This window comes from Motacilla alba, chromosome 12 (genome assembly GCF_015832195.1).
Source record: "Motacilla alba alba isolate MOTALB_02 chromosome 12, Motacilla_alba_V1.0_pri, whole genome shotgun sequence".
NCBI classification, from domain to species: domain Eukaryota; kingdom Metazoa; phylum Chordata; class Aves; order Passeriformes; family Motacillidae; genus Motacilla; species Motacilla alba.
The window spans coordinates 16,565,099-16,588,196 of NC_052027.1; the positions used below are offsets into that span (position 1 = coordinate 16,565,099).

General features: G+C 39.0%; 1 protein-coding gene across 11 annotated transcripts in view; it reads left to right on the plus strand.

Moving 5' to 3' along the window:
• The window catches only part of DOCK3 (dedicator of cytokinesis 3), a 185,898-nt gene that overhangs the window by 32,350 nt on the left and 130,450 nt on the right, over window positions 1–23,098 (plus strand). For all 11 annotated transcript variants that reach the window (XM_038149579.1, XM_038149585.1, XM_038149580.1 and 8 more), the window contains exon 5: window positions 240–336. In XM_038149579.1, the coding sequence (XP_038005507.1) occupies window positions 240–336 (97 nt within the window). The remainder of the gene's footprint in view (window positions 1–239; window positions 337–23,098) is intronic.

Below are 23,098 nucleotides of genomic sequence, written 5' to 3' on the forward strand. Positions count from 1 at the left end.
TATGTGTTTTGAACAGGTAACCAGGAAATGCAAGCTTAATTTTGTGGAATGTAATGGAGGAACAGTAGCTATGACTCTGGAATTGCTTCACTTCTACAACAGACAAAATGATCCCCTTAAGATATTCTCCTTATGTTGAACAAATTCTAATTTGAATTCTACAAATTACTGCGCTGTTACATTTCTTTTTCTACCTTTTCCTGGGTACATTTCCTAATTTCCCCCCTATTTTTCTGCAGGCAATATGAAACAGTTGTTCCTCTTGAAGATTCTGTGGTGACTGAAGTCACAGCGACGCTGCAGGAATGGGCCGTGCTCTGGAAACAGCTGTATGTGGTAAGAGCAGTGCTCCTCTCCTTGCACATCTCTAATACCCTGGGAGAAACGTTGGCTGCCTTTGTGCATTCAAAATCCATCAGAATCAATATCAGAATTGTTGGATTCCTTGTATTGAATGGGGGCTCCCCAACTGCAGAATAATGGATCATGTGAGAGTCACATGGACTATGCTGGAACTTTCTGTAGTTCTGAAATTCTACCTTCAGATCTGAAAATTTCATTGTGTTAAAAAAGGCAACAATTTTAAGGTGCTACTAAGTATGTAAGAAATAATATAATACTTTTGCAAGTCCCATCAAGGACTTCAAAAATAATTCAGCACAGTTTGTAATTAGTTGTTTTAGAGTCTAGAGTCTGAAAGGAGAACTCAAAGTAAGGGAGGTTTTGTACAATTGTTCCTCCATAAATTAGAAATAGACACTAGGATAAGTGTATTCAGTTTTATACACATTTTTTATAAAATTTTCAGTTGCTGCCACATAATGTCTTCTATTTCTGCTTTCATCCCTCTTCTTTTCTTACATTTTAATGGCCAAAGCCCATGGCACAGCAGATAAAAAACTTGAACATTTGAAGGTATTTTTTCCTGGCTTTTATTTTCTCTTTTTTAGCTTAGTAATTGCAAGCCTTAACTGTAGGATTAGGATCAAGAGCTGTAGGTGGTCTAAGCTTCCATTTCCTTCCTGTCCTTCCTTTAGAGAAATAACTCTACATAGAGCTGCAGGAGCTTTGTTTCCTCATTTAAACCTGCAGTGACAACAGTTACATGTCTAGGAAACCAACCCAGAAATGATCCCGTGGAATGAGTCCAGTGCATGTCCAGCATAACCAGCTGTGTTCTGTGCTTCAAAAAGCAACCAACTCTTACGAAATCATAACTGGTCCCCGTTCTTCTATGGGGTCAGATGTCCCTGGAGGTACTCTCTTGGGAAGGAGCATCTGATCTAATGGAGGAGGGGCATGGACCATGGTATTTATCATGTCTTATACCACTCTTTACACCTAGTACTCCTCCTTTTTCCTTTGTATATACATACCTCTCTGGGTATGGGAATAAAGTGATCTTTTCTGTTTTCTTCCTGTAAGATTTTTTTTTCTCCCCCTCTCCCCAGTGTCAGCTGAAAATGACAACAGTAATATTGGCAATGGTATTAAATTGGAAAAAGGGGAATCATTTTACCTACAAATGAGCTAAGCTTCCTTTCTACTAAAGTATTTCTTTTTTATTGTTAACACCAGTTCCTTGAGGGGAAGGAGAAAGAAAGCTCTAGCTATAAACTTTCATTTAGTGGTTTTTCTTTCTGGGACTGCTTTCTATTGTAGCTCATTATATTTCTTATAACATTGCACAAAACATTATTGTATTCTTAAATAACAGGGGAAAAAATTTACTGTTCTCATAGAACTTTGGAAGGAGGCATCTGCTCCATGACAAAGAAATTAGCAGAGCTTCTGAGTAAAAAACACATTGTTTTGTGTTGTGGGTTTTTTCCCCAAAAACTTTTAAAAAATAAAAATTCTAATATAAAAATAATCACAGAATTGTTTAGATTGGAAGAGACTTCTTGAGATCATCAGCTGCCTTCTCAAGCAGGGTCAGCAAGACCAGGCTGACAGGACTGCACCAGCCAGGTTTTGAGTTCCTTCTGAATGGAGGCTCCGCAGCCTCCCTGGGCCAAGCTGCCAATGTTTGAGCACCGTCAGTGATTTCTTGTCTCCACTGATACAGTACCACAGCTTCTCTGGCAAAATAATTGACACCGTTGTTAAGTGGCTGACTGACACTGGTCCCGTCTGTGGGCTGTGCATTGGAAGCCTGAGGAAATGCACTGAGGTGCCTTGTGGCAGAGCTGGGACTAGAATTTTATCCTTGGTGTTCAGGCTGGAAACTATGTAAGGACATAGCTTAAAATATATTGAAAGACTAAATGGAACTCCTTGTTTGTTGTTGGATCAGCACCAGCAGAAATTGTTATTATTCCCAAACTGTAATAAGAATCATCTAAGAAACGTAATTAATGTTATTTATCATGGTGCTGTGCCTAGTCAGCTTTGCAGAAATGTTTCTTCCTGTAGGGGAAATTCAAGTGCTGGTTGTTGCACAGACACTCTCAGTAGGTCAGTGCCTGCAAAGGGCCCTCCACTGGTCAATGGGGCTGCCAAACCATGCGAGCAGCCTCTCTGAACATCTCTAAATAGGCTCAAAAGTTCATCTCATGCTTTTTGGTGAACTCCTTGCCTGGATTATGGTTTGAAAGACCAAGTTTGTTTCAATTAAAAATTCCAAGCAATTACCTTGGTAGTGTTGTTGAGGTGCATTGTAAGGTTTGTGTTTGTCTCTCAGTGAAACAATGGGAGCTGGGATGTAATACCCAGGAAGCCTGCAGTGATTAAAACACTGCCTGGAGAGGGATGCTGTGTTGTTTCAAGATAAGGAAGTTCTGCTGATAGAAAATTGGAGGGAGGAGGAGAACAGTGAGAAATGAGAGGGTGAAATAAAGCACAGCTTTGAGACAGTTGCAGAAAATTAGTTGGTGTAAAATACAGGGAATCTTCCCCATTTTCTTCTGACCACAGAGAGTCTGTGCTAGTACTGGGAATAAACTGTGCATGGGGAAGCTTGAATGGGTTTGAGTTACAGGAGTTGTGCTGCAATTTTAGTTTAGATTTCTGAGAAATATATATTAGAAAGGTTAGCCTGAAATCATTGCATTGCACAGGGCTGTGATATTCTTTAAATTTTTGCTATCAAGGTGAAAGCCAAGTTTTAGTCTGAGGAGAAAAAGGCATTTGTCCATAATGAGTTCACAGAGAAAGGGCTGTGCCTGAAATGAATTTGAAATAGACAGATGTATGTTGTGTTGTTTGCTTTACTGTGATAACAAATTATGCTCTAAGTGGTTGGATTGTGATCATATAACTCTTTAAATACTGACAAAACAGCAAGTTTTTTTGAAAATGCCAGAGGTTTTTCTCCAACTGGAAAGCAATATAAATAAAACTTGGATGGAAACTATCAGAATCTGTTATTTATATTGGACGGGATTTTTAGTAAAAAACTATAACCTTGTTAAAAATTCTATGCCTACTTAAAACAATCTATTTTTAAATGGATTGAGTAATCAGGAATAGAACTTAAATATTTATTATTAAATAAAGGAGTAAAGATGATAGTACTTTTATGGTTCTGGGGACAGACTTTTTAGCAGGGCCCACAGCAACAGGACAAGGGTAATGGTTTTAAATGAAAAGAGGTCAGATTCAGACTAGAAGGAAAAAGAATTGTACTGTGAGGGTGCTGAGGCCCTGGCACAGGTTTCCCGGAAAAGCTGTGGCTTCCCCATCCCTGGAAGTGTCCAAGGCCAGGTTGGACAGGGGCTTGGAGCAACCTGGGGCAATGGAAAGTGTCCTTTCCCATGGTGGGGAGTGGAGCTGGCTGAGCTTCCAGCCCAAACTATTCTGTGATTCTATTTCAAGACCACATTTCCCCAGTTTCCATGTGTAGTCTGTGCACAGACAAGGCAATGTCCTGCCACTGGAAAATGGAAAGCAGTTCTTTGCCTTCTGGTCTGTATCCAGGCTGTATCCTGTATCCAGGCTTCAGAGATGAGCACTGAAACAATGAGATTTAGTAGCTACTTTCTGGCAAAAAAAGCCACTCTTCCATTTGACCTACTTGGTTTGGTTTTTCCTACTTTCACTGCTATTGTAAAAATCATTAGGAGGAAGTTCACTGTGAGTGTGGATCTCAGTATTTCAAATCTGTACTATGTAGCCACTGGAGTTGCTGGTAATGTGGGTAGGGTTACTGCTAACCACAGCTGGCCAGATGTGTGTGTGTTTGCACACCCTCATGTGTTTGAGTACTGTCAGTAGGTGCACAGACCCAGTGTCTTGTGGTGTTGTTTTGCCTGGCTCCAATACTCTCTGTTCATTTGGACACCATAACTATGTTCTTCTGTGAAAGCCTAAGAAATGTAGAAGAAGGTTTTACTTATTGTTTCCCAGTATTGCAAAGGCAATAAGCAAAAGATGCCAGTGATTCCCTTCCCCAATCCTGTACTTAATTTGGAGTGGAGGAAAAAGGAAAAGTGAGATTATTGGTGTACCACTGTAAGCAGCTGAGCCTGTTCTTGTGCCTACCCCGAAGGGACGATGAAGAGACTAGAAAAGCAAGAACAAACCTTGGGGAGCCTTGTTTAGGCACAGAGGTGGATAAAGATGCAAAATTGCATTTGTTACAGTGAAATGGGAGTGTGCAGCTCTCTGGTAGTTGCCCACACCAGTCTACACTGACTTCTGTTGAGACAGCAAAATGATACCAGTGAGGTTGTTAACTTTCTCTCTTACCCTGTATGTACTGATAAGATTTGTTATTTTTATACTACTTCTAAATAAAGGATCTGCAAGTTCTCTGTAAGCTTTTGTTAATTAGGTCAAACAAGACTCCTGTGAGTTTTTAAGTCAGCTAAGGAGATCACTGAAACTCACTGTTGGTGCACAGTAGCTATTTTAACTGGAAAAAAAATTCCTCAGAGTCTAAGATGTGATGTGAGGACTATTTCTGTTGAGAGAGCAGATGACTGTGGAGAGACCAAACATAATTACTCAATTTAGAGTTTGGTCAGATCAATAATGTTAATTTGCTACTTTTATGCAAAGGGGAGTGGGGGACGTGTGGGGTGACTTCTTGTCCACTTTCAGGAGTAAGACCTAATGGTGTTGGGAATAGATGGCATTTTTGCCAGCTCAGTATGAAACCAATTTTCCATTAGCTCCTTTTAAATTTCCTGAGGGATCCTATTAAGGAGCAGAGTGGGTAGCAGCACTTGGTGCAATTGCAGCTATGTGATTTGGGTGGTTTTGGGGTATCCCTAAAATTGAAGCACCAGTTAAAACTCATCTTGAAAAATGCCATTCACTGAATCACTAAGGTAGTTTACTCTTATGGGGAGTGTTCTAGGAGACATTTTTATTCAGTGAGATGTGCTTTGCTCCACATCTGATAAAACATGGAATTCCTGATGCATTTTCTGAAGTATGTAGGCAGAAGAAAATGTGACATGACCTAAAATGGATGTGCTGTATCAGAAGGTCTCCTTTCAAGGAATAGAATTCCTTCAAGTCGAGGCTGAGCATATTAAATACACTCTTAAATTCTGTGCAAGCAGACTCCTGGAAAGATGAGGTATTTGTATCAAAACAGATGTACAGAAACAGTATTGGTTGTATACATGGCCCTCTTTCCTCTTTCTCATTTTCATGTCATTTTCAAGGTTACCTTGAAGGAAAATTCCTTTAGGATGATTTTTCAGATTTGTGAGAGTCATTTTAAAAGAATCTGAAGAGCTTGTCTGGCCTCAATTGACATTAACAGAGAGACTCAGAGTTATCACTTTAGAAGACAGGACTCTGGATAATAGTGTTCAGCAGTGGTATGGATATTTTTATATCTTTCTATGTTTGGAGTGAAGGATGAATCTTCATGGAGTGACCAGATGGGAGTTTGGGGCAGCTGATGGTCTCATTAAGTGCTGCACAGCATATAAAGGAAACTAAGAGTAAATATTTCCACTTGCAGGAGCATCCAGTTCTTCAGTTCCTCAGAGGGAACAGTCCACTGAGAAATCATCTCATTGCTTAGCAACTGAATCTGAGGCTTTTAGCAGATTTGCTATTTGATTACTAGAAAACAGTTGAAGATTTTTCTTGATTGGATTGTGATGGGCGTGTGCAGAATGATCTGGAGAATGCAGAATTATGAACACTTCGGCTTTGTATGCTGAAGGTGGATATTTTCATAATTCAGTATCTTTACTCATGGAGGAGAAAGCTGGAGATAAACCATGGAATGCTACAGGTTGGAAGTGACCTTGAAATATCATCTGGCCCAGCCTTCTGTCAGAAAGGGATCCTGCATGGGGTTATGTAGCACCTTGTCCAAATCCAGTGAACGGTTGTTTTTATTGAAAGGTGTTTCTTTCTTACGCTGGGATGAAAGCTCTTCGGGTGCAATTCACACCCATTGCCCTTTGTCTTCTCCCTGTGTCTCCTTGTGGACAGAGAGCCTCCATCCTCTTAGGGAGGCTGTGCTGGTGCTGCAGTGCAGGGATGGGATTCACAGGGAGAAAGGACCCAGCTGCTTTTGTCTTTCCTCACAGGCCAGGATCTCCAGCCCTCAGATCATCTTTGTGCCCCTCCCCTGGACCTCGTCCAGTCTGTCCCATCTTTCTTGAGCTGTGGGGACCAGGATAGAGACCTCAATGTAGAAGTGTCACAGTGTGATTTATATCTGCTCATTATCTTACATTATCTTAGGCAATTAGAAGGTTTTGTAGGTAAAATCAGAGACTTTTTTGCTGCTTCGGTGTATTGAAAAGTTGAGTAGAAGCCCTTTTCTTGCTGTGTCAAATTGAGACTTGATTTTATATAAGTTTATTAGCTATGGTTTCTTGGAGGTCTTTGGTGGATGTCATGACCTCGCTCTGCATTTCTTCCTTGGAAGAGCAGTATTCATGTAGAAATTACACTTAATATTTGTTAGGTTCCTGCTATAAAATTCAATCCATTTCAGTACTTCTTCCCTTCCACTAACTTGCTGAAGTTCAGTTCAAGTGCTTCATATTTTAAGGTTATAAAAGGTTCCAATAATTATTTTTTCTTTCCTCAATTTTAAGAAATTTTATGTAGTCAGTCTCTCCTAGTGATTTGTGGAAGACTCTTATCTCTAAGGAATTAAAAGTAGATGTCAGTTTTTAGGAGAGTGAAATTAAAATTGTTTGTAAGCAAGTCTTATGCCATGAAAATTTGAAAATCTGTTATAATTGATTTGAAAGTTACTTTGCTTTGAAGAACCACAGGATGCTATGGCAGTTTATTGGGTTCATACAACAGTATAACAAGGAGCCATATATGCAGTACCTTTCATTTACTGCCACATACAGATTTATGGTATCATTTAAGATTATTAGGATCAACCAAACAGTTTTTATGTATTTTCAAATAAACAAAAGATTGACTATAAAACAAAAACGATGAACTATCAATCAAACGGTGTGGGAGGAATATATGTTTTGAGTTACCATGGAGATGGATAGATATTAATAGATTTTAAAAGTAAAGACAGAATTAAATTTAAGTCACCTTCTGGTGTCCTTTGCAAGTCCTGCTGTGACAAATGACATGCAGGGTATTTTATAACCTCTTGCTTTGTAGGGAAATGTTATTTAGTCATTGATATGGGAGGTTTTAAATGCTCTTTTATTTTGGTAAATAAAACAGTAGTTGTATTACTGATGCTGACATTCATAGCAAATTGTGTGAGGATTTGGAGGGGGTTTGTTAGATAAAATTTTTCAAGTATTAACTGGTTTATAGTTAACAAAGAGCTCTTGCCTCTTTGAATAGTATCCAGTGTGCCTGCTGCAAACAGTGCTACAGTACACATGTAAAGTTCTTCTGTGATATTAAAACATGGGAATTTGATTTTATTGAATGCTACTTTAAGACCACCTGGGAAAAACCAACAAGGAAACAGAATTTACTCAGGGGAGACCAGTGGCTGACCTGCAGATGATTTCAAACAGCTTCTTTTGCACTGTAAACACACTGAATGTTGAATTGCATTAAGTAAAGGAAAAAAGGTTTTAATCAAAAAATTGAACAGAAGTTTGAGAGTTTCTTTGTCTGTCACTGGAGAAAATCACCTGAGCTGGTCTGTCTGCTGATGTTACAGAATTGCATTTGAAATACAGGCAAGTGGTAGTGTGGTTGGAGTTTAGTATTCCAAAGGTGGACTTTGAGAAAACACAGCGTTTGGTTTGGTTTTTAAAGAACAGAAAATTAAGAGTGGGGGATAAGGGCTAGGAGAGACTGGCAGTCTGGCTTTTTGGAGTGAGTGAGCAAGGTGCTGTGCATGGATAGGGCTTACAAAGGAAAAGGCTGATCATCCCTAGTGGGTATTTACTGGAACTAAAACGACAGTTTGGATTTAATTTCATTGAAGACAGAAATTGTTTTTCAGTAGAAAAGCCAAGAACATCTGTCCTTTTGGCAGCCTGGATGGCACTGTGGTCCATGTGGTATCAAGAAGTGTCCTTCAGTCTTATCCTGATTTATGCCATTTTCTGCTGTTTCTATCCTTAAGACAGAGAGAGAAAAAGGCAACTAGCATATAACAATTGCAGTGAATAATAGTTATTGTAATTTAAATATATATGCCCATAACAAAATTATATTTGTTTGCTAAGAGGAGTGAGTAGCAGAAAGTTTCACAGGTGAGAGGAGTAGGAAAATCAGTGTTACATGGATCAGTGTAGCACAAATGGACTAAATCCTTTGTGACTGGAGTGACAGCGAGCAAACATTGTGGCTGCAGCAGTGGACAGCCAACACTTGGGCTGCCAAATCTGATTACTCTGCATTGTTGCATTTGGCTGGAGAGGAGGCAATGGTTGATAAACAAAGAGGAATAAAAATGCATCTCAGTTTAAAAACTCAGTACTAAGCCTGGCAAATGGATAGACAATTAATTTTACATGACATATTAGGGTGAAATGAAAATATTTAAGATTATTGAAGACCTGTTTCTTCTTTCTTATTTCAATTTCCGTCCGCGAGATTGGATATAATGTAGGGATAATTGGTAAATTAAAACTGTTCTAGAGGTATAAGCAGGGTAACAAAGGCAAACATCCAAGAACCAGAGAAATGCCAGTGTTCCCAGTCCAGTCTACTTTGTCCCTAAGGGTTCTGATAAGAACTTCAATCTCTCTGTAAAACCAAGGTAATACATCTCTAGTCTTACATATGTTTTCATAAAAATATTGTAGGTTTAAAGCATTTGGATGCTCAGTGTTACATAGAAATATTAGGAATGGGAAATATCTACCCTTATGGTAAGATTTGAATAATTTTAGTGAACTAAGCCCTAAGAACTGTATGCTGAGCAAATGGTAATGAAACTCTGAATGGTTGTTCCTGGGTCAGTAAAAATAAAGAGAGGTTCTGGATGTGGTCATGCAATCATAAACTACTGGAAAGCACAGACAGAGGAAGCAAGGCTAATTTCAGTTGCTGTTTATCCACATTTTCTTGAGTTCTTGACTTCCTCTTTGAGTAGACTTCTCATAACAGTCTTTTGGTGACTGTTGGAATGAAGAAGGGGAAAATTACTAAATTGTATCTTTGGGAACTGTTCACATAATTTCCTAAATGGTTGTTGTTACATCTTATTTTTAAGGTAATAGTGATTAATGGCCTTTGGAGAAATGTGTTCTTCTTTCAGAAATTCTTCTGTCTGTTTCCTAAAGCTTTATTTAATAGAAATCAATCCTGCTATGTTTTACACATAGAGATAGCTTAAAACAGAAGGAATGCAAAGAAAGAAAAATTTTAAAAATGGGCGAGGTTTTTGTGAGAGTACTGGAACTCAGCTTCTCACATTTTTTTGTGTTCATCCTCCTGTAAATTCCATGGTGGTTTTGTTTCATTTTTAATTTAGAGTAGAGCCTTGTGCTTGCTGGTTGGTCATAGATACAGCTTTGGGTTCAGTCATAAAAGTTGATTAAATATCAAAAGAATACTGATTGCCAAGTTTGATTTCAAAGTCCTTAGTTGGTGTCCTTGCCATCACTGTACTGTTTAGTGAGAAAGATACTCTGATTGTGTGCTTATCCCTGAAATTATCATACTGCCTTTGAGGGGGAAAAAAATCTGTCAGATGATATGAATTAACTCCAAAAGGTATTTAGGGCACCCTAAAAGTTTATAAAACAAATACTGATTTCTTTTTACTGCCAGTGCTCCCTGCCACTAATAGGTCAAGATCCAGGGTGTTTAGATGAGATCCGATATATACTACAGAAAAAACTGTCACTGGAATAATGGAAAACATAAATCATGTGTAGGGTTATGTTATTTTCGGATAATATACGTGTAGCTCTTTGTATCAGTGGCTTCCTGTGGATGTGGTCTGTTGCTTGTGCTGCTGCAACACCAACTCCTGCAGCTGCCAAGGGCACAGTGAGGGCTGGAGGTGCCTGAGCACTGCCCAGCCAAACCTGGCATCCCCCAGGGCTGTGGCTGAGGGACCTTGGGGCTGTTGAACAGCAGCTGCAGAGACCCAGGAAACCCAGGAACCTCCCCTGCTGTAGGGATGGGGAGAAGTAATAGCTTTGGGTTCAAAGAAGTTTAGTTGCTTATGGAAGAAATGGTATTTATGGTCTCCTCTTTGGTCAAAGTCTTACAGCAGTTAAGATTGTGTGCTGATGTGACTTGGCACAGGGCTTCCTAGGGCTAATATAACTATATTAATTCTTTCTTTTGTGTTTTGCTGAGCTGGGTGTGAGTTTTGCAATCTCCCTGAGCTGAAGGAGCATCTCATAAATCTGGAAGATGCTGAGCCCTGAGTTCATTATCTGAAGTGTGTGTTTGTTTCAGCAAAGCGACAGAAGTCTGAGTTCAAAGCCCTTTGCAGAGCAGGGCAAACAGTGGTGTCTTTTATGTTCTTTGCCGTTCAAGCATTGGCTCTTTGATCTAAATTAAATTGTGGTTGATGGAGCAGATTTCAGTTTATTCTTTCTGATACATCCTCAGAGTTGATGGGGGGTTTGTGAATGCCTGTTCTGTAGTCTGTGCAAGAGGCATTCAGGAACAGAGCTGAGCCTGCATCCTGTCACAAGCAGAGGGACACTTAATTAACACCTCTCTGGACTCTCCACACTGCTGTAAGGCAGCGCTGCTGCTGAGAGAGGCAGTTCGTCCCCTGCTGTCCCCTCCTGCCTGTGACATTGCCTCCCACCCCTCAGGAGGCAGCAGTGGGGTGGGCACGGAGCAGCCCCATGGCCCTGGGCAGTCACTTGGCAGCTGGCCGGGAGTCTGAGCTTCCCTGCAGTTTGATCCAGTGCTCAGTGCCCTCCCACTGATGCTTATCAAAAATGCAGATTTTTGACTGTGATATTACTGAAAGTGTTTCTTTAATTTAAGAATAATTATTCTAACTTTCTTTTATGAATTAGCTTAAGCTCACTTTACGGTGTACAGGTGCATAAACAGGTGTTCAAGTCCTAGAAGTGATCCCTGTTGTACATTTCCACATCTATTACTGACAGCATGTAATAGTATTTTAGGGTAGGCCAGTTTTGAAGGCAGTAATTTTATATTGGGAATCCATCTCTGCTTTTTTGTGTGTGGTGTTTTTTGGTTTTTTTTAGTAGTCTCAGAACTTGAGGTAATAATCAATAAATTCTTTCTGGCCTGTATGTGACCTGGCAGGCTGTGCAGAGTGCACAGGGAAGCTACCACTTTAAAGGTAGTTACACAGAGAAGTTACCACTTTTAAGGAGTAAAGTAGTAACATTTTTGGTATCAGAATTTTTGTTGTGACCTGAATAGCTCAAGTTCAATTTGAAGTGCTTGTGGCCAGTTACCTTCCACTGCAGTTTCTCTGCAGGTGAGATTCTGCCCAGTGAGTGCCTAGTGCTGGTAAGTGCCTTTACTGGTACTGTCAGATGGACTTGTTATTTTCTCATTAAAGGGACGTGCTTGGAACGCTGCTTAGATGGAATTTAATGAACTTCTAAAACGTAGCATAGAATAGTGGCTCACAGTACTAAATGAAAATTATCTTATTTTCTGGGTAAATAGGGAAAGAGGAGCAGCAAATGTTTCTTTTTAATCTTTCTGACTGTGTGTTCACTAATGAAAAGGACGCTGTAAAGAAACAGGTGTGTGGCAGGTTTTCATGATAGAGTTAATGAAATTACTGTAAATAAAAGTGTTGATTATGGAATAGTTGTTAGAATGGAAGATAGGGAAGAGGAAAATAAGATTTTACTCACTGTGTGGGTTTGGGGTTTTTTGTAACAACTAAACAACTTTATTGGACATAGGTATTATTAGTATTTTAATTTCATTTAAATGTATATGATGATGGAAACTTTTGATCTTGGAAATATGGGACATGCTGGATCCTTAGAGAGATGTAGTATATCTTTATATTTCCAGAATATAATTTAAAAAAACCCCACAACTAACCCGTCACTTTGAATTGGGAGGTGCCTATTACATAAGATGTGGGTTTTTTTAGAAGACATCAAACCCTGTCACCTTTGTGGAGCTCTCAAAGCCCTGTGCAGGGTGGCAGCTCAGTTCAGGCTGGCTCATGACTGTGCTCTGAGGACCAGCCCCCTGAGTCTGTCAGAGCTCCTATCAATTATTCAGTGGCTTCAGATGTTTAACAGATAAAAACCCCGCCCTGAATATTGGGAAACTTTGATTTGTACTTTTATGCAGTAAGCTCAGCTACCCCATTTCTTCCACCTGACTCTTTCCCCTCATCTGTCCCCTTTTGTCTCATTTTTTTCACAGGATCCCAATCTGAGCTTCTCATTCAGTTCTCGTCTCCCTTTCCCTGGTTCCCTAGCAGGGACTTCCCAGTCAGTCCCAGTCTTTATTTTGATGAAACCTTGCTGTGTTTTCTTTTATTTCCTGAATTTTGTTGGCTACTTCTTGCTTTCCTAAATAACTCAGCTGTTGTTGTTTAGTTGTGACTTTTAATTATTATGAAAAAGGACAATAAAAAAAGTGTTGACTTAATTTTTCCTGCAGTTAAAAAATTGACTGGACAATTTGTTTAGCTGACAAGGAGTGATGTGAAGAGATGGTGCAGTTATTTATTGAAGAGGCAGAAATGGGGATATCCAGTTGCTTTTCAAAAGGGGAAAATATTGTGACCAATTGAGTGCTAAGAAGATACAAACCAAACAATAAGTTTTCTGCCAGTTTTTGTCTGGTCCTTGTGTCATGGAACAGAAACAGAATGGCAGTTTGTTTTTGGAGAACTAGCAGCATCACTGACAAGTTTAGAGTCAGGAGGATGATTTTAATGAGCCACTTAGGCTTGTTGTTGGATTTTGGTGTCATACTCTGAAGTAGCTGGTGAGTGTTCTGTCTCGGATCTGACAATAATTGCCAGGCTTGTCAGCTCTCACTGTGATACTGGTGCTGTCATTGTGTAAATCTACATTAGAAACACAGCTAAATGCAAGACTCGTGTTTAACAGTTATTCTGTTAACAGCATAGTATTCTGGAAGGAACATAATTATCATTTGATATTTCTCTTGAAGCCACTGCATTGCTGTGTTAGATAAAGAACAGAATGTTGGTATTAAAATAGTTGCAGAAAGAGGAAACACAGACATTGTGTACTTTCCTTTTTTAAAAAGAATTCTCTTGTGTGAAGCAATCTAAAATAAATCTTTTCTAGTTGTCAGTTTTATTTATCCTAGAAAAACCGTACCCTGGTTTAAGATATAATTTTTTAACACCTCTAACACATTCCACTACTATTTTCCAAGGGGATTTTTTTGTCAGTAAATCTGGGAAATGCATATCTAGGTAGTTGACAGGCTTTGCAAAAGAGAAGCCAGAATTCTCTTGCACGTGGACAATAGGCTGAACCATTTATACTGCATGTTTTTCATTTGTACGTTTACACTTTCCAATGCAAACACTGGTGCTATCTCAGCTGCTTTTTTGAGAACATTATTGTGCAATGGATGGCACCATTTTCTAATGGAGTTCCTCCATTTTATTAGAGGAAATGAGACAGCTGTGCCTTATAGAACATCTTTTGCTAGAGGTCCTCAAGTTGACTTGGCCAGGACCTTCTGATAGGTCAGATAATCTAAGCCATCACCTTTCATTTCCTGATTTCTTCTACCCTCTGCCCTATGATGTTGAACCTTTTTACAGTTTGAACTCAGTCTAACAAAAAAAAAATTAATTTTCTTGCATATAAGTGGCTGTGTAGAGGAAATAAATGTGATTTTTTAGCTCCTGCTGTGGGAAGGATTGCAGTGCAACTTCATCCATATTGTGAAGCAGAAGGCAATTCAGACAGGAATTTCTGGTGGATTAAATGGGCTGTGCTGCCACAGTGTTAAATTTCAATGTCATGACTGAGTGGTTACCAAGAAAAAGAGTTTTTATATTATTGGTAATAGTCTAATGGCACAGTTACTATTTTTGTAACTGCAGGTTCTTCTGTTGTGGAACTTTGATTATTGCTGTGCTTGTTATCTCCATCATGGAGTTTCAGCTTTAAAAATCAGATAGAATTAGATGAAGAATATTCACTTGACTCACAGGGAGTTTTACTGCTGTGTCTTCAGTTTTACATGCACAGAATCACAGAACTGGGTAGATTGGAAGGAACTTCTGGGCATCTCCAGTTCAACCTCCTCCCCAAAGCAGACCCTATTAGAGCGGGTTGTTGAGGATATTGTGTAGTTGAGGTTTGAATATTTTTGAGGAACCCACAACATCTCTTAGAAAAAGTCTATTCTAGATTTTGACCACCCACAAGGGAAAAACATCTTCCTTTTACCTAGTTGACATTTCTAGTATCCAGCGCTATTAACTAGCCCTCCCTTGACACAACGATTAAAGAAATTAGGTATAGAATTAAATCTAACACTTACTAAGTGGTTTAAAAACATATGAATTGATAAGGAAGCAGTTGAAAATGGAGAATTTTTATTCAGTGCTGCTGGTTGTAATAGGATCTGCAGGGATGTGTTCTAGTCTGTTATTCACTAGTCTTATTAATAGCAATCAGGAAAAATCAGTGACATAGAAATTGCTGATGATGCAGAAATAGGAGGTTAAACAATGATTAGTTCAGAAATTGTGTGGCTTCTGTCAGACACTTGGCTCATTTAAAGAGCACTGAGTCCAACGCATCCAAATATAGAAAGACCCCACAGATGGTGTTTGTGTCCTGAGGTGCAGTGACACTTAACATGATGGAGCATTACTATGGCAAACCAATCCAACATCAGCCTCTTCCTTGCTTTTGACAGCTAAGAGGATAAGAAGTCTTGCCTTTCTAGACAGGGGGCATCTGGAGTTGCAGAGGGGGAGAATAATTGAAAAATTCTCTGTATAGATTAATGAGGTGATTGCTGGGCAGCTGCTACTGATTCTGCAGTGTCCTCTTCAGAATAGATGGGGAACAGGCAGAAAGGTTCCAAGGTGATCCATGATGGCAGCAAGGCATGGGAGGGGAAGCCTGGAGTGGATCTCCAGGTTGTCCATCTGAGTGCTTTACAGTGAGTTAATGTCCACCTATGGCATTTTCAACATGTGCTTCTGTTGCCTGTTTAAAAATGTTTCTGCAGCTGTGGATATTTTGCAGCCTCTCAAAAATTCAGTACTTTTTGGACCACATGAATTATAGTTTTTTTCTGAAGCCTGTCCTCAATCTTCTCTCCTGCTTTTTATTCCTTATCCTATTTGCCATGAACAAGGGGAAGAGCTCGTTCCATTTCTTTTTCCTGCAAGTTTTTGATTTAAATGATTTTTATAATTTTGTCATTTCTAGACTAAAAAGTCAGAGTCAAATCCAACCTTTAAAAAATATCATGTTATCTGGATATTCTCATTATTGCTTGAAAGAGTTACCTGTTTATCCATGTTTTCTTGATGTATAATAGATAAAAATAGAGAGATAATTAAATAAATAAAAATGAGAATAATGTTCCAGCAGAAACCTGACAGACTGAAGAGATTACTTTGCACATTTGCTCTGACAAACTGCCGAAGTTGAGTGAGGAGTCAGGCTATTGTGACTTATAAATGGGTATGTGGAGGAGGGCTGCAGGTAGCTGATTGATAATTATGGTAATCTCTCAACAATCTGTCAGTTCTCAAAGAAAAAAAAAAAGGAGGACAAATCCCAGTATTTACAAAGCAGAGCCATGCAAATTTGGAATAGTATTGAAGGCACTTCTTAATAATTAGGGTGATTAGCAATAGATTAATCACGGAAAGCAGTTGTTTCTTTATTACTGATATCTTTAAAACAAGACTGGATTGTATTTTAGATGATTTGTTGCCACATTATCCTGGAGGAAGTACGTTGCAGCAATCTGTGAGTAGGTTTCTATGGCTTGTGCCCTGCAGGAAGTCAGACTAGATAATCACAATAATCCTTTATAGTCTTGGAATGGATGAATCTTTAAATCTGTTTAGTCAGGACCAGCTGTGTTGAAAAACAGCATTACTAAAATGCAAAAAAAAATGCTAAGAGGTAGGGGATGTGCTGCACTGATGTGTTTTATATTCTTTCAGGCAAGAATGTTGCATGCAAAAGACTAATGGTTTTTTAGGAGTCTTTGTCTAGTGATGCCTTTCAGAGATGAAGTGCTAATTCTTGTACCCCTTTAAACACATTCTTTGTGGTTTTTGCTGACTTATCTCCTTGGTGACGACATGCTTTTTGGCTATTTATATAGAAACTGTGGAAAAGATTGACATTCAATACCTTTTTTTTGGGCTTTCCTACGTTCCAAACACTGTAGGGAACAGCAGATATTTTGGATATCTTCGAGTGGGAGATCACCAGAAATGGTTCAGTTGCCTGGTAAAGGTGTCAGGGTGAGTCAGGACAGGTTCCTTTGCCTTTCAGGCAGGTTTAGCAGTTGGGACTCAGCTGTGTCCTGGAGGGCCCTGCTCTGCCAGACGTGCTAGGCAGCAAATAACGCTGCTGACATTGCTTGGCTGTCATTCTGTCATTTATTAACTGGAGCTTTTCACCGTTCTCCCTGTGCAGTGATGTTTTTCTTCCTTTCCATTTGACTTTTGTCTGTGAAGCATCCTGAGCCCCAGTGAAAACACCCAACTTCCACCTCAGAAGGTGACCCTATTTAAAATAGATGGAAAACAGCTCAGAACTACCTGCCCTCCACACTAACAGGAATGCTCTGGTACTGTTTTTTAGAATAATGAAATGCCCAGAGTCAAAAAACATGTTTTTGTTCTGGTGTTATTGGGATCTTTGTTTAAAATCTACAGTTTTAACAACTGCCAGCCTCAGGTCCCTTTACAAATATTTGCACTGCTTTTGTCATATACATGAAACAAACATTTTTAAATTGAAGAGGTTGGAATTAATTCTTTATCCTGGGAGTTTTACCTGTTTTCTCTTAGCTTTTTATTTGTAATTCTGCCTCTCATCTTTGAACCGTTTTAAATTTTTATTTACCAAAAACTTGAATATTATACAGAATGAGTGAAAGCAAATATTTAAAAACAGGCATTTACATCCTATTTGCTGCATTCTGCTTTTCTTTTTTTGTGCTTTTTGTTTAACTGCTAAATTGTAATTTGTTTTCACTCCTGCTGTATTATGGGATGGCTATCAGCTCAGAGCCAGAGTTTAAAGCTTCTCAGCTTCACATGTTCTTTCATGGGGTGAAGTAGCTTAGCTTGCATTTGAATCAGTTATTATTTTCCCAGTATTTTTCCTGAGGCCATGTGTGGAGCTGCAGAAGAAATGACTTGTTTATATAAATCTTACTTTGATGGATCTGGCTCTTTCTAACAGTATTTCTGGCTGTTCTGAAGCCCAAACTCTCTTCTCACTGAGGATCTTAATAGATCATACAGTGCAATTCCATTTGTTATTTGTTCTCTGGAGGCATCATCCCTAAAACATCAGGATCTCTGCACCTGAGCACAGCCACCACAGCCTGCAAGGTTCAGAACTTGCTGTCCTGGCTTCCCAAATAGTCCTGCTCTCACAAGTTTTGTGTCCATGACCCCTCTGAGATCAAGGCTGTAAGAAAATGGTGCTGGTCATTGCCACAGCTGGTATTCTCTGGATCTTCCTCTTTAGGAACCTTTTGTTCATCATGTATAAACACTAAAATCCAGACTTGAACAAGGCAGAGAACAGTTATGTACTCACTGGTAACAGCTGCTGGTTCAAGTGTGTGTATCCCTTTATTCTGCACCTCATTTCTCCTCCTGTCATGCTCCAAATTAGTAACATCAGAGATGTTTTGCAGAAACGAGCTGTGGCTCCTGCATTTATTTTCTCTTTCTTTTTTTTTTTTTTTTTAATAATAGTGGGAGACACAAAATGTGTCTGAGCCACCATTGAGCATTACTGTTAAAACTGTTGAAATCAACAGGAGTTTGCATATACTGAAATAGCTCAAAGAGCCATAAAGAATCATTACTTCAGTAATGAGAAAATCCTCATGTGTAAGGGAATTTTGATTTTAGTATTCTCACAATTTTATGTTTTATATCTGATGTTTGAACAGAAATAACTGCATTATAATGCACAACAGAAACGAAAATTTTGAAGTTGTAGATTTTTTAAGTTAGAAAACAACTTGACTTCCCTTCCAAAAAATCCTGAGCTTACAAGTAAGGTGTACATAATTTCAGTGCATTTTGGTCTTACTCTTATAAAAGAGTTGTGCTGTTTTTTGAACCCTGCCAAGTTATTGTTTTGTATATCTATTTTATAGAGACAAAATTAGGGCTTCCAGGAAGGATTAGAGTTGTACTAAATATCTGTGTGGAGCAGTAGAAATGGATCAATCTCTATTGAAATTGCTGGGTAAATGTGCTACTGATTCCCTTGTAAAGGATTTTCCTCTGCTGGGCAGTGGTCTCAGACTTGCAAACCCACAGACTTTTTTTCCTTGGAACTGTTCCTTTGAAGGTGAAATTGTCTCTTTTAGAGAACTGAAAATTACTGGAACCTGTCTATGAGAGGCATAGTTGAAATGGCTTTATTGTTTTGAATTTCCATTAGACAGTTTAGTTGGAAAACCACTGAAATCCAGTCAGCAATTTTCTTTAGGGATTCACAAAAATGTTGGAAGACAAATGGTGGCACCATGCCCAGGATCATTAATTACAAAATGCACTAATCAAACCAGTTTGCAAATAATGGTCTGTGTTCTGTATTTTGTGGGAATAATGGTGTGTGTTTTGCTTGTGGTTTTCTTTCTTAGTGTTTTAAGTGCCCCTAATGCTACTTTAAAGTGGCTTTTGGCAAAATCTTCTCTAACGTAATGAACTTGTGTTATGTGACCTGCAGGGACCCTGACAGAGGCAAAGAATTGTTAAAAATGTTCAAGATGACTCGTACTGACCCAGTCCTACAGATTTTGGGACTACTTTTGAGCTTTTTTCTCTGAAAAATTTGCTGTTTGTCAGGTCCAAAGCACTAATACTCCTTCTAGAGCCCTTCAATGTGTGAAGGAGAATATTAATTTTGTGCCCTGTGGGACAGTGTGTGAGAGGAGCTGGGAAAAGGGTGAAAGTATCAGGTTCTATCCTTGAACCCCACTGGATGTGAAGTTCCCTGTTAAGAATGTAAATAGCATTGGAAGAGCAGATGTTTGATTTAAAGGCAATGGAAATGCTTAAGGGAGAAAGTATTTTTCAGCTTGAAAATTTGGCACAGTAAGGCACTGCTAAAGGGAAGCTGTTTATCTGACAGAACTTGTAATATACTCTAATCAGTTTGAATTTCTTCAGAGATATTTATCATGCAAGTTCTAACTTAGACAGCATGACTATTATCAATTAGTTTGAATGTTAATTGTTTATTAAGACCACGTCAATAAATGTTATGTTTATTCAAAGTATTAACAAAAGCATTTAGCTCTACTTTAAAACTGATGTGAAAAGGAATATAATTTTCTGTCATGCAGAAAACAACCTTAAAATACTGATTTTTGTGGAGGGATATGTTGTATTTGCAAAAGAATGTAACCATTTAGTTATGGGTAGGAAGCTTTCTTCTGAATACCTTTGTTTCTTTTGCATTTAAATGACAGTAAAAAGTCTTCTGAAAGTGTGAAATATAGAGGCATCCACACTTATCCAACAGTACTTCAGTTCCTTTTAGAGCAGAATGTTTTTGTTTGTTGCTTGTCTTACAGGTGAATAGCACCAGTCAGTATCCAATGCAGCGTCTTCCTCAAGTCCTCCAGGTTTAGATCTTGAGCGGGTGAAGGTCACTCAGCTGCCCCTTTTCCAGTCCATCAGTATAAGTGGGGTATGCTGGCACTCAGTGCTTCCAGCAGGAGGCATTTTGGATGGCTGTGGTGAGATCCCAGCAGGAGGCTGGCAGTGCTCCTCTTCCAGCCACATTTACCAATATTCCAAGCCTTGTGGGAGCAGAACTCCTGACGGCAGAAGAAATACCTTTGCTCTATTTCAGGACTATCAGTTCTCCCTCTGGAAGATCCCACATGATTCAGCAAATGTGTTTTGGAAAGGTCCATTATGGCTGTGGTTTAATGTAAGTAGGAGACACAAGTCTGTGAGGAAAATGGAAGGTGATGCTGTGAGCAGGGAACATTTGGTAGCAATTCTAGTTCTGCTTATTAAAGCTCCTTCACTGCTGGGACCTCGTGTTTACAAACAGGGGAGGACAGTTTGGGCATGTGAAGGTCAAAGGTGTCCTTAGCAGCAGTGACCTTAAGATGGGAGAGCTCAGGATCCTGAGGGGAGGGAGCAGGCAAAAAGCAGGATAACAACCTGAAAAAAGATCACAGTGGGAAAAAGAAGCCTCTTCCTGTTTTGGGCTCTTGGTGTATTGTCTTTCAGAGTCTTTCAGCTCTTGGTGTATTAGCCTTTCAGAAGGCTAACTTATCTGGTCTTGTTAGTCATGCTTCTGAAGAAATATGATAAAGCAGAATGTGTTGCCTTCATGTTCTGTCCCAACACATCTGTGTCATGATGTAGCATTCAAGACTGGGGGGAATCATCCTTAATTAAATAGTAAAAGCCTTGCATGCATATGTTTTTTCCCCAGAATGGAATTTTATCCTAAATTGTACATTCTTACATTTAAGAATGTCTAGAACAAGATGTTCTTACAACATAAAAACAAATAAGTACATTTAATATCCAAAGGATTTGAACTGAATTCAATAAATGTAATATGGATTGAAAAGGGGTGTTAATGTCACTTGTTTGGCAGTATTATGGAAATGAAGAATTAAACCTCTAAGTTTATCCCCTTCAAGTCCATTTCCATAAGCTTTTTTAAAAGTTTATGATGATGTTAGGAAATGAGGTTAATGTTGCTGTCGCTCCTAAAGATTTAGGAACTCAATTCAATCTCAGCCAAGCCATGGTAAGCTGCAGGCTGTGCCACAATCTCGTTAGGCGGGGTTTTCTGCAGCACTCAGCTGTCAGCAGTGGCAGCCAGGGTAAGGCTGAGCTTTAGACAGGGCAACTTCAGGGTATTTCTTCAACCAAATTTTTCCTCTTCTCACAGTAATTATCCCACAAAGCCCTTTATATTTTTTCCTGGAGAAGACCAGTCTCCCTTCTTTGCATCCTATTTTTTCTGTTAATCAAAAAAGCTAAACAACACAATTTAACCCCAGAATAGCTGTCTCATGCTGGCCAAGGTGCATTTCCTGGTGATGATGCTTAAGAGTAGCAACAGCATATGAATACTGATAGTAGGAAATGTCAGACACCAGAATTGCCTTAGATTTGTTTTAACTTGTTTCTGTAACTGTTAAATGTTGTCATCTTGTACTTGTCCCAAGTTGCTGTATTAGACAACTCAGGCATCTGAAGCCGTAAATAAGGAAGAGATATGAGAGTCAAGATGCACATCTTGACTGCCAGGGAGTGTAATAACTTGTACTCAGAGCTATTTACATGTGTGGCATAATTGATGTTTAGAGTGGAGAAGTTGTTTGTACCATACTGAGTTGCTATAAATAAAAATAGGCTCTGAATTGCACATTAGTGTGAGTTAATCATTTAAGGTCTGTGACATGATACAAACAAATAGGAGAACACTTCTCTTCTTGAAGAAGAGCAATAGATTGGGACTAACCCTTTGTAAAAACATTTTTCTTCATCATATTCTGTAGAGAGCTCTGAACTGAGATGGGTTGATTTGTTAAATAGAGAGCATTGTGACAACAGGTTTAAACATTACCCACTGTCCCTCACAGCAGATCTGAGGGAAAGCTTTTTCAAGGCAAAAGAGCTTTGCTGACATTGTGAGGATTGTCCTCCTGTGTCCTGCTGTTCCTTAAGTGCTACTATTGCTGCAGTGCTACCTGGGCTCCCCTCTGCAAGGGGTTTAAAGCTGTAGGATATTTGTTTGGTTTGCAACAGATAAAAGATATCACCAGGTTTTGGATGTGTTGGCAGATAGCTTTGATTCAAATACACCATTTGGATTTTGGAGCAGAACGAACAATTGTTGTTTTCGGTTTATCATAAAGAATTTGAATGCATTTAATTTTTTTTAAATGTGCAATCCAATCCAATGGAGTTCTGAAATTATTTTGGAGGCAATCCAGTTGTTGCTTTGCTGCACAAGGTTTATATTAAATGCTCCTCAGGAGAGGGGGAGGTCAGCACAAGCGCTGCACAAATGGAATTTTTAATACATTTAGGAGAAATGGGGGAAGTAAGGAGGGGTGAGAAGTTTGCATATACACTGCTAGTGTGAGGTGCCTGTATCCAATCAGCTTCTCTGAGTTAGGGCTTCATATCACAGGCTTCATTCTTCTGAGAATTTAGTTTTATTTTGCAGTTCAGGGAAAGCCAGGATCGTTGGTTTCTCCTTGGATTGTTGCCAAGAGTGCAAGGAACCTTTTTGTGAAGTTACTGATGTAAATTCAATATATCTTTCAGCTTTTGAGCTATTTGGAAGAAGCATAAGGACATAGTATATCTAGAAAAAAATTACTACTGAAGCATGATATATGGTAATTCAGGCAGGTTATTTAATATAAAGGAAAAGCTTGTAGCAACATCTCTGTTTATCTTGTACAGGCTTTGTTTTGTTGGTTATTCTCTGCTATACTTTCTTTATTGATGTTACATAATTCTTTTTACTGCTTAAGTTTTTCCCTTGTCACATGCCAGTATTTTAAGATATTTTTTCTAATTTTCATTGGCAAAAGT